Raw genomic sequence first — 11947 nt, 5'->3', positions numbered from 1 at the left:
CTTACTTGTGATTTCTCTCTGTCAAATAAATAAATAAAATCTTTAAAAAAAATAAAAATAAATAAATATTGTGTCAAAAAAATGAATGTCATACACATTTACAGAAATGCCCATAAGTATATGTTGGGTCATCTAATATTATTCCTCTCACTCTATTATTTGTCCTAAGTGTCAAATTTCGTGTTTTACTGTGCTTTATGGTTTTTGATGTAGTGTTCCATGATTCATTGTTTGCAAATAACACCCAGTGCTCTTTGCAGTACATGCCCTCCTTAGTACTCATCAATAGGCTAACCCATCCCATCCCCCTACCTTCTGAAACCTTCAGTTTATTTCCCAGAGTCCATAGTCTCCCATGGTTCATCTCCTCCTCTGATTTACCCCCCTTCATTTTTTCCTTCCTTCTAATGTCCTCCATGCTATTCCTTACGTTCCACAAACAAGTGAAACCATATGATAATTGTCTTTCTCTGCTTGACCTACTTCACTTAGCATAATCCCCTCCAGTTCCACCAATGTCAATGAAAATGGTGGGTATTCATCCTTTCTGATGGCTAAGTAATACTACATTATAAATATGGACCACATCTTCTTTATCCATTCTTCTGTTGAAAGGCATCTCAGCTCCTTCCACAGTTTGGCTATTTTGGACATTGCTGCTGTGAACATTGGAGTGCATGTACCCCTTCTTTTCACTACATCTGTATCTTTGGGGGATAAATACCCAGTAGTGCAATTGCTGGGTCATAGGGTAGCTCTATTTGTAATTTTTTGAAGAACTGTTTCCAAAGTGTCTGTACCAGCTTGCAATCCCACCAACAGTGTAGGAGGGTTCCCCTTTCTCCACATCCTCTCCAACATTTTTTGTTTCCTGCCTTGTTAATCTTTGCCATTCTAACTGGTATCTCAATGTGGATTTGATTTGAATTTCCCTGATGGCTAATGATGATAAACATTTTTTCATGTGTCTGTTAGCCATTTGTATGTCTTCTTCGGAGAAATATCTGTTCATGTCTTCTGCCCACTTTTTGACTTGATTATTTGTTTTTTGGGTGTTGAGTTTGAGAAATGCCCACTTTCATTTCACACCTCTTAATTATTTTTCCCCCAGTGAATTTGAAATTTAAAGAGACAACAGGGGATGTCTATCCTTCATGGGGTTGTCCATGTCATAGTGGAGTCTGATAAAGTATGCTGCGCAGGGAAATTCAGCCCCATTCATGAATTAATATATCATCTGTGATGACTCTCAAGCTACAACAGCAGGTTTGAGTTAGTCCAACAGAAACCATTGGCCTGTAAAGGCAAAAATACTTACTATCTGGCTCTTTCACTGATGTTTACGAAGCCTTGAGTTAAATTGTCCCTTCTCTTGACATGGTTTAGGGTCTGTTGGAGTTTTAGACTTGTTGGCATGAAACAATTTGTACACATGGGCACTTAAATTGTTTATTCATCTATGATGTTCATCCATTATTGACATCAATTCTACTTTTTCTCTTTTTTTAAAGTTTATTTATTTATTTATTTATTTCACAGTGTTCAATGATTCATTAGTTGCATATAACACCCAGTGCTCATCACAACACGTGCCCTTCTTAATATCCATCACTGGCTACCCCATCCCCGTTACCCCATCCCCATTACCCCTTCCCCTCTGAAACCCTCAGTTTGTTTCCCAGAGTCATACTTTTTCTTTTATATCACAGAATATATCTCAGAAGACTTTACGGAATTAGTAGCCAATTCAGTGTGAGTACCCGATAGGGATGGTGATTTTTTTTTTTTTTTTTTTTTTTTTTTGGTAAGGCTATTGTTGATGGTGTAAGAGTTGTTTTGGTCAAATCATGGCAGATATCAAATTGGGACCCATGAAGGGAACTGAGAGAGGATTCCCCATTTTTCAACTTTCTTCTCTATAAGAATCTCTCCCTGAGGTTTCTCAGAATCTGAGGGCAAAAGGGCCAAGTAGACAGGGATCTCTGCTCCTTCTTCTGGGCTTTTGATGGCTTTCGGACCACCCATGTCTGTTCTCATCCACCCAGGGCAGCAGGCATTCAGGAGTATCTTGTCTCCTTTCTTCTGCTCACTCAGTTTCCTGGCATGGATTCTGGAGAGGACCATGATACCCATTTTGGACACTCCATATAGGACTTCTTGTGTATCAGGCCAGCCCTCCTCCTTGTGCACCCCATTCTTTACGTCTTCCACAAACTTGTTCATGAGCACCCCCAGCTCCTCTTCTGTGATGGTCTCACTCATAAACTTCTGCTGGAGTCCTGGACTGCAATGTTTAAGGGCTACGAAGCTCATTATGCTAGACACATTCACCACCCTGCCTAAAATATAACACAAAGAGTCATGAAGAATGGCATGCCTGAGAGTGATAAATACCAAAATTGCTAGTATTTTGTTCATTTGGGAGCCAATTACCAGTTTGCTATGAGTGTTAATGAAGACTGCCTCTGTAAACGAAGGACATGATATAGTTTTGAACCTTGTTTTACCCATAATGTCTCAGAGGATTCAGAAAATGAACTCCTGGGACTGGGCAGTGCCCAGATGTTCCATAAAGAAATGATCATGCCTTGTATAGGAACATGCTAAGCAGAGTGTAAGGAGGCACTCCCTGAAGTTATAACTAGAAAACCGCTTTTCCTTATAGGTCCTCCTTGGACCACCTGAAGATCTTGTGGTCACTTGTATAGTCCTCTATTAACAAGTGTCTATTAACCAAGAAATGGCCGATCAGTTTACTGATGGCATTTGAAGGTGAGCAGACTGCTGGGTTAGGGAGGCTGGGGTGACCAGGTAAAAACAAATCACCTCAGTGGGCTGAGTTGCATGCTTTTTTCTCTAGGTTTGGGATTACATGTCTTGGGAGCAGTGACAGAGTGCCTGGCAATATGGTCATGGAAAGGGGCAGAGGAAAGTGACATGTTAAGGAGATGGTATAAAAAGAAATGAAGTCCATGCTAGCATAGGTAAACCTTGAGAACATTATCTGAAATAGAGAGGGCAGTCACAAAAGACCATTCTATATGATTCTGTACATGTATGTATTCGAAAAGGAAATGTACAGACAGAAAATATATTTGTGGTTGCTTGGGGCAGGGGAATGGGCTGGGCTGATGACAGTGTGCTGCTAGTCTTGAAGCAGTGATGGTTCCACAACTCTGCCCATTACTAAAATCCCCTGAGTTGGATATATGAGATGGGTGAAGTGTGCAATACGTGGACTGTATCTCAATAAAGCTGTTAAAAGTATAAAGCAATGACATACTTCTAACTCTTTTTTGAGAATATCATTAGCAATTGTAACAATGAACTTGTATTGACATGTATAAGTAAATGGGTTACTATTTTTATATATTTATTTAATTATTTACAGATTTATTTATTTATTTTAGGGAGAGCATGAGCGAGAGAGAGCACTGGAATAATGAGTAGGGTTGGTCAATGGAAGATGGAGAGAGAGAATCCCAAGAAGAGTCTCTGCAGAGCATAGAGACTGACCTGGGACTCAATTCCACAACCCTGAGATCATGCCTGAGCTGATGATACTAAGAGTTGACGACTAGTCCCACTGAGCCACTCAGGTGTTCCTATTTTTATGTTTAAATGAGTATTTTCAGCATTATAGAAAGGTTATGAGACGGGACACCTGGGTGACTCATTCGGTTAAGTGTCTGCCTTTAGCTCAGGTCATGATCCCAGGGTCCTGAGATCAAGTCCCACATTGTACTTCTTGCTCAGTGGGGAGCCTGATTCTTCTGCTTGTGGTCTCTCTGACAAATAAATAAATAAAATTAAAAAGAGAAAGGTTATGAGATCATACCAACAGTAAGAGATTCAAGAAAATTAGAAAGCTCTCCTTTTTAATGTAAATATCCAGGAAGGACAGTCATTGTCACTTAACTCTAAGCCCCTCTCACTAAGGATTGGCAGTGCCAGGAAAGTTCAGTGGAAGAGAGAATGACTGGCACTCTGACTCTCATGAAGTGGTGTTTAGAGAGAATGAAAATTAATGATAGAAACTATCTTAATGTAACAGTCTTCTAAGATGAACACCTTTAAGAAAGGGGTCCTTTACTCTAGTCCTTTGTTTCACCAACAAGATGTTAAGTGTGAGGTTAATGGAACCTATTTCTCAAATGTTTTAATGAGTACTGCTGTAAACTATTGAACACTATGGAAGAAATTGAAGAAGACAGAAGGAAATGGGAAAACAGTTTATGTTCACGGATTGGAACAACATAGATTGTTAAAATGTCTATACTATTCAAGCACTCTACATATTCAATACAATCGCTATCAAAATAACACCAGATTTTTCAGAGAGCTAGAACAAACAATTCTAAATTTGTATGGAACCAGAGCAGACCCCAGATAGCCAAAGGAATGTTGAAGAAGAAAAGCCAAGTGGGAGGCAACACAATTCTGAACTTCAAGCTATATTATAAAGCTATAGTCATCAATAATATGATACTGGCACAAAAAGAGACACATAGGGGCGCCTGGGTGGCTCAGTGGGTTAAAGCCTCTGCCTTTGGCTCAGGTCATGATCCCCGGGTCCTGGGATCAATCCCCGCATTGGGCTCTCTGCTCAGCGGGGAGCCTGCTTCCTCCTCTCTCTCTGCCTGCCTCTGTGCCTACTTGTGATCTCTGTCTGTCAAAGAAATAAATAAAATCTAAAAAAAAAAAAAAAGAGACACATAGATCATTGGAACAGAATAGAGAACCCAGAAATGGACCCTCAACTCTATGGTCAACTAATCTTCAACAAACTGGGAAAGAATATCCTATGGAAATGAAGGAATCTCTTCAACAAATGGTGTTGAGAAAACTGGACAGCCACATGTGGAAGAATGAAACTGGAACACTTTCTTACACTATACACAAAAATAAATTCAAAATGGATGGAGGACCTGGATGTAGACAAGAATCTATCCATATCCTAGAGGAGAAAACACACAGCAACCTCTTTGACCTCAGCCACAGCAAATTCTTACTAGACACATCTCCAGAGGCAAGGGAAACAAAGCACAAATGAACTATTGGGACCTCATCAAGATAAAAAGTTTCTGCAGAGAGATGGAAAGAATCAACAAAATGGAAAGTTGACCAATGGAATGGGAGAAGAAATTTGCAAACGACATATCTGATAAAGGGTTAGTATCTAAAATCAATAAAGAACATCTCAAACTCAACATGGCAAAAATAAATATGCCCATAGGAAATGTGCAGAGGATAAGAATAGATGCTTTTCCCAAGAAGACATCCAGATGGCTAACAGACACGTGAAAAGATGCTCAACATTACTCATCATCAGAGAAATACAACTCCAAATCACAATGAGATACCACTTCACACCTGTCAGAATGGCTGAAATTGTCCACTCAGGAAAGAACAGATGTTCCTGTGGATGGGGAGAGTGGGGAACACTTTTGCACTGTTGGTGGGAATGCAAACTGGTGCAGAAACCCTGGAAAGCAGTCCGGAGGTTCCTCAAAAAGTTAAAAATAGAACTACCCTATGACCCAGCAATTGCACTATTAAATGTGCTTATCCAAAGGATACAAAAATGCTGATTCTTAGGGACACACGCACCCCAGTGTTTATAGCAGCACTATTAACAATACCAGATTACAGAAATAGTCCAAATGTTCATCAATTGACGAATGGATAAAGAAGATGTGGTATACATATATATAGAAAGCAATGTTACTCAGCCATCAAAAAGAATGAAATCTTGCCATTTGTAACAACGTGGTTGGAAGTAGCATGTATTATGTTAAGCCAAATTGGTCAGTCAGAGAAAGACAAGTGTCATATGATTTCACTCATACCAAAAAAAAAAAAAAAAAAAAAAAAAAAACAAAAGGATATAAGGAAAAAAAAAAAAAAAAAAAAAAAAACCCAAACAGATGAACATAGGGGAAGGAAAGGAAAAATAAAATAAGATAAAAACAGAGGAAGCTAAGCATAAGAGACTCTTAAGTATAAAGAACAAACTGAGGGTTGATGGGGGGGTGGTTGGAGGATGGACTAAATGGGTGATGGGCATTAAGGAAGGCACTTGTTGGGATGAGCACTGAGTGTTATATGTGAGCGATGAATCACTAAATTCTATTCCTCAAACCAATACTACAGTATATGTTAACTATAATTTAAATTAAAAAAATTTTTAGTGAGTTCTTCTCAGATATATATTACTTACCACTAGATTTATTTTCAAAAATACTGTCTGCCTGTCTCACAGTAGGAAAAATACATATTCATGATTCAAAAGTGCAAAAATAAGACAAGATGGGACAGAGGGACCCACACTGGATAACTGGTATACCAGAAAGGCAGCTGCCTTTACTCACAGGGGCTCAGGACCATTTTCTCATGTACCTGTAGTGGAGATAGTAGATGGAAAAACTCTATTAACTTTCTGTAGACTGTTTGTAATGAAGTGATGCCTTGTTTTCTATTCCATATTGTCTATCTCAGGAAGTCTAGAATCAGCTATGAAAATATTGGCCTGTGTTATGAGTGAAACCTGATAGGGAGTCAAAGGTTGTTGTAGGTGAATTCCTAGATGTGGATGCTAGAACCAGTCTCTCTTCCCCAAGCCTGTCCCACCCAATTACCACATTCCCCAAGGGGGCAAAGTGACCACCAGGGGCTTCTCCATAGAACTGGGTGAGACTATAGACCCTTCAGGACTGATAGCTCAGGACATGAAACAGTGGGGCAGGAAACAGAAATAACTTGTGGAGCTTCCGTATCAAAGACTCTGATCCAAACAATTTTGTCTTCTAGTCTACTCATGGCTTTCAAGAGTCATTTCAGGGACTCTGAACTAGAATGCACACACCTGTGCTCTAAGAACTGTGTGGGCCATCTTGATGTCCTTGTGATAAGGGTGTGCGAGGGCATGTGTGTGTGTGAGATGTGTGTGTGTGTGTGTGTGTGTCTGTGAGAGACTGTATGTGAGTGTGAGTGATCTGAGTGAATGTGTGACACTGTGTGTGAGGTAGTATATAAAACTGTTGCCCTTTCATAGTCACTGTGGAAAGCACATTCCCCCAAGTTAGAAAGGACCCTTGCACTGGTGGGGCTGGGGTGTATGTTGGGCTTACACTTTATCCAGACCATTACTTTGTATGTGACCAGGGATGTATTTTTAGGAAATCTCCCAGTCTCCAAATCTCACTGTTCTAAAGCAGAGCCATAGTGATCTGGATATTTTAGACATTATCTCCTCAGGGGTCACAACTTCAAGTGCATTACTTGATTCTCAAGGCCATTCACAAGCAGTAAGTCCACAGCTAGTTCTCATGAACTTTGATGATCCAAATTAATCACCTTCCCTAGAAGTTTCATCTTTTCTAATATCAAGGGTAGCAGTTGTTAAGTGTCTGGATGATAAGAGATTTTCACAAAACACTTCACGGTTTTAAACTGTGCCTCTTGTGGTTTTCCCTGAGGTGCCTGGGGGCCCTGCAATGAGGAAGACATTAGCTCCAAAGAAGCCATGTCCTTTTATTTTCTGTTTCTCTTCCCTGATTGGGTAAAACTTGAGGACCTTGAGTAGTGAGAAGAACTATTAATTTGGATGGCACATGACCTCAGTCTGCCAATAATGGATCTTGAGATCCATTATTCCTCCATGTTCTGAATGGGGACAAGATATAAAATGCCTAGCACATCACATCTAGAAATGTCTAGCCTCTTGTCCTTTCTAGAATCACAATATGGCAGTGTGTGTGTGTGTGTGTGTGTGGGTGAGAGAGAGAGAGAGAGAGAGAGAGAGAGAGAGACCTTTAGTACTGTAATTTTCCCACCCAATTCCTCTAGTGGTTTTTCGGAGTACTAGATGTAGTAAAGCAGCTTTTCAAATGACGGTTGAGAACTTCTTTAAGGTTTCCTTTGTAAGTGTAGCATTGACAAGTCTGTATTTCCTCCTAATACTTTAACTAATATCTGATGAACAAGAATTTTCAGATTTCAAACATTTGCTTGATTCCTTAGACATGGGTATACCTTAATATCTTTTTGAAATAAATGTGTAGTATAATTTAAAGAGAAAAGGGAAAGACAGTAGTAAATGGTCTTAAATAAGTGCATATTATAATTTAAAGAGAAAAGGGAAGAGAGCAGTTAATTACTTTCAAATTCAGGAATATTAATTTGGAGGATGGGATGGGAAAGCCATGGAATGTGGGATGGGATGTACATGGCCTAGAAACTGATTGCCTGGTGGTGGCAATCAAGAAGGTGGTGGGCATCTCTTATTATTATTGTTATTTTTTTGGCTCAATTATTTCAGCAAAACTCTTTTTTGAAGGAAGGATTTAAAAGGAAGAAAAATCAACATCTGCTATCCCTCATAGTCCTTAGGCTCACAATTCTCTTTCATTTTGTCCTTCCATGCCAAAAAAACAGAGCAAACACCCGGCTCTGAAGTGTGTTCTGCTCCGACAGAGAACTGGTGAAGTCATTCAAGATTGTCCTTCATGTCTTAGGTTGTGAAGTATGAGAGAGAAGGGACAGCATTTGCTTTTGGTTATCCTAGCTAGGATTTCTCCCAGATAGTGTTCCCAAAGAGAGTAAAGTCCTGGTAACATGGCTGCAGTGGCTAGCATCTTCCCAGCTAACGGAAGAACTCCTCCAAAGTCAAGAAAACCCTGCTTACGCACTGAGAATGTAGCTTGCATTTCCTTGTCCATGAAGTCCAGTTTCCCCGAGGCAAGAAGAATTGTTTGATTAGAGCCTGCCTTAGCAAATGCAGAAGAGGACTCCCTCCTCATTCTGGTCCAAGGCCAACACACAGCAAGCACCAACACTGCTCGGTAGGTGAGAAGAATTTCTCAGCCAGAAGTCATTTTTGCCTTCTAAGGGAATACCTGTAGGATGTGTGGTGGCACAAGGAACTCCATCCCACTCAAGTGTTGTGGTGAGTAAAGGAGTCAGGTGACATCTGAGAGCTGCCCTTTGAGATGTCAGTGAAGCCAGTGAATGTTAGAAGAAGTAGTAGAGCTTTCCAGGACAGAAGAGGAATTGGGGGCAGAACCAAGAGTCAACTGTACCCGCATGTTTTTAATTCAAGCCAGAATATTAATCTTCCTAAAAGTGTCAGCTTCCCTCTTAATGAGTGTAGTAAAAGGGCTGTGCTTCCCCCTATCACGTTCTCATGGGGTTAAGTATTATAGTAGTTGACAACCAAGGAATTATGGCAGTTTGTTTTGTGCAGAGCATTGAACCAGGGGAAGGGGAGTCGATGGGCCTGGAGTTTGGCAGGTCTGATGACAGAGATGCCTACAAGTGATGCTCAGGCTTGGGCTTTGCTTCTGAAGATCTTTTGGGAGTAAGTGAGCCCTCAGAGAGTACAGAGAATGCTCAGAGAGGAAAAGACTGAAGAAGCAGGGTGTCTTCGGAAGGTTGAAATAATCTAGAAATGACAGCTGAGAGTGTGATGGGGTTTGTGACGAGGTTGTGTGTGGGAAATGATAAGTGTTTTGGAAATGTAAATGTTTAGATGGCGGTGCAGGATGGGTGCTGGAGGGGTGGGATTTGGGGAGGGGTGGAGGGCATCCTGAGGAGAAGGAGAGGCAGGAAGGGAACTATGTGTGTCTGGAACTCTGGGATTGTTTTAGGTAGGTGACAGATATTAGCGGGACCTGAGAACTTTGGAGAGTGTGGAGTCCACTAGTCTGGATAAAATCCCTAGGAGAGACGGAGAGGGAGAAGAAAGGGTTCAGAAAGGAATCCTCGGGGATCTTCTCTTGTGAGTGGCACTAAGGGAGTAAAAGATCTCTCTGAGGAGTTTTGAATGATGACTGGAAGGATAAGACAGAGCCAGCTGTGAAGGACCAGTGAGACAGAGGACGCTGCTCACTGTGAGTCCTGAGGCAGAGGTACACTGTCCAGGTTGAGACTTGGTAATCATGCTCAGGGTGTGGCTGAGCAGGGAGAGGAGCCAGCATCTGTAGATGAGGCCAGAGAGGCAGGGGCCAGATCATTCCCGAAACACCATAGCTTGGGGCCCTCATCAGGCTCACCTTGGGGTTTCATTAGAGGCAGGAGTTCTGCGCACACATCTCGGGTACCAAAGAAGTTTGTTTTCATGGTCACTTCTGCTTGAATATGAAAGGGTGTGGGATCACCAGCTGTTAGGGGAAGAGGAGAACACACTAATAAATAATAGCGATCTGAGAACATTCCATGAGTGACAGTAACATTTGTTTTTTGTACATGCAATCTGGTGAATTCTCATTAAGTCTGTGTTAGTGAACTCTGTGTTAACTGTGTTATCTGCTGTGTTAATGCTGTGTAGCTTGGTAAGTTGGCATCATTCCAGGAGGCTAAGGGAAGTGTGCCCAGTGGGATTTCTGTGTATATCTCTTTGCAATTTGTTGTTTATTACATTTAACTTAAACATTAACTGAGGGGGCACACGGGTGACTCAGATGATTAAGCGTCTGCCTTTGGTTCAGGTCATGATTTCCAGGTCCTGGGCTGGAGCCCCATGTCAGAATCCCAGCTCAGCAGGGAGTCTTGCTTCTCTCTTTCCCTCTGCCCCTTCCCCTGCTTGTAGTCTCTCTCTTTCTATCGATCTCAAATGAATAAATAAAAAAATCTTAAAACAAACTAACTAAAAACCCAACCAAACAACCAAAGAAAAACATTAACTGAATGGCTGTGATCCAAACCAAATGAAACATACAAAAATCTCTGTCAGGTCCCTGAGATTGGTTCATGGCTAAACCAAGGTGCTTTGGTTGGAAAGGCTTGCAACCCACGGAGGCTTCTGCTCTCCTTCTGCCTCCAGTATAACCTCCTTCTGTAGAGAGACCCTTCTAGATCTTATTGAAGCTGTGGCCCCCACAGTATTGGTTCAGGCACCAGCCCCAACCCATCCTTGGTGGTCCCCTAAGGGAGGTTGGTGCCTTAAGTGTTCCTGTGTCCTTACGGTTGAATATGATGCCCGCGTTGTTGACCAGCACGTCCAGGCCCCCGTACTCCTTGTTCAAGAAGTCACGCAGAGCACGGATGCTCTGCAGGTTGTCGATGTCCAGCAGGTGGAAGCGGGGATTCAAGCCCTCGGCCTGGAGCTGCTGCACGGCCGCGCGGCCCCGCGCCTCGTCCCGCGCGGTGAGCACCACGTCCCCTGAGAACTGCCGGCACAGGTCACGCACGATGACGAAGCCAAGGCCCTTGTTGGATCCGGTCACCAGTGCCACTCGCTTAGACAATGACATGGCTGTGAGGAGAGCAAGAATTACCCTCTGTGGTGAGCGAATGTGCTGTGGGGTACACGGAAGGCTGGTGGTGCAGAGGTCTAGCGCAGTCAGAGATGCCAGTAGACAAGTGTTCTAGTCTTCAGCATTGTGGCTTTTAATGCCCAAGGCTCCGCCTCAGTCCCTCCATAGAAGGAGGGGCCAAATGTCCTAGAAGGTTTCCTAATAACACTATCCCAGGTCTGTCCCTCCAGTAGCTGCACCCTGAGCCCAACCTAGACTCCACCCTATTAGGATCCCTCCTCTGAGGCAAATGGTGGTTCAGGTTACAATGAAATGCTCACCAAAACAAATGTGGTTGGTGATGGGTTATAGGGGGCTAGAGATTCATGGTAGTTGACCCAAAATCATTTTGGGAAAACCTCAAAAGGAATAAAAGGAGTAGATAGATTGTCTTGGGAATGTGTCCTTCTTCTGCAGAATGGAAATGGTTGGGTTCTTCCAAGGGGTGATGAAATTTCTGGCATAGGGAAAGTGCTTCTGAGGCTACAGGTCCCCTTCTGTTCTTAGGAGAAATTCAAGAAGGAGAAATAGAGAATTTGGTCCTGTGGTAAGACTTGGCTGTGGGCAAGGCTCTCCCTCTGCATGATTCCAAAGGTCTCTCTGAGTGTAAGGGGATGTTTATGAAGCTACTATGGGCTAAGGTATTGATCAGA

The 11947-nt window shown here is 42.1% G+C and overlaps 1 protein-coding gene across 1 annotated transcript; it reads right to left on the bottom strand.

Annotated features, from left to right (window-relative positions):
* Nucleotides 1-1800: 1800 nt before the first annotated feature.
* Nucleotides 1801-11252, bottom strand: LOC111155789 (carbonyl reductase [NADPH] 1-like). Its single transcript, XM_022516194.1, has 3 exons — nucleotides 10964-11252; nucleotides 10053-10160; nucleotides 1801-2339 (listed from the first exon to the last, which is right to left on the bottom strand). Exons 1-3 carry the CDS (start codon nucleotides 11250-11252, stop codon nucleotides 1858-1860), a joined length of 879 nt encoding a protein of 292 aa, XP_022371902.1. The 3' UTR covers nucleotides 1801-1857.
* Between the last annotated feature and the right edge of the window lie 695 nt (nucleotides 11253-11947).

Source organism: Enhydra lutris, unplaced genomic scaffold, assembly GCF_002288905.1.
Source record: "Enhydra lutris kenyoni isolate GAN:26980312 unplaced genomic scaffold, ASM228890v2 scaffoldscaffold43, whole genome shotgun sequence".
Classification (NCBI taxonomy): domain Eukaryota; kingdom Metazoa; phylum Chordata; class Mammalia; order Carnivora; family Mustelidae; genus Enhydra; species Enhydra lutris.
The sequence above is the reverse complement of the archived record's forward strand: the minus strand, read 5'-3'. Positions and strand labels throughout refer to the sequence as shown.

Excerpts from the sequence above, each read along its gene's own strand:
- LOC111155789 (XM_022516194.1), bottom strand. The coding sequence starts at position 11,252 with ATGTCATTGTCTAAGCGAGTGGCACTGGTGACCGGATCCAACAAGGGC. Across the intron at positions 10,161-10,963 it reads CGCGGGCATCATATTCAACC|CTGGTGATCCCACACCCTTT; the intron begins GTAAGGACACAG and ends TTCCCCTAACAG. Across the intron at positions 2,340-10,052 it reads GCCTCTAATGAAACCCCAAG|GCAGGGTGGTGAATGTGTCT; the intron begins GTGAGCCTGATG and ends GTTATATTTTAG.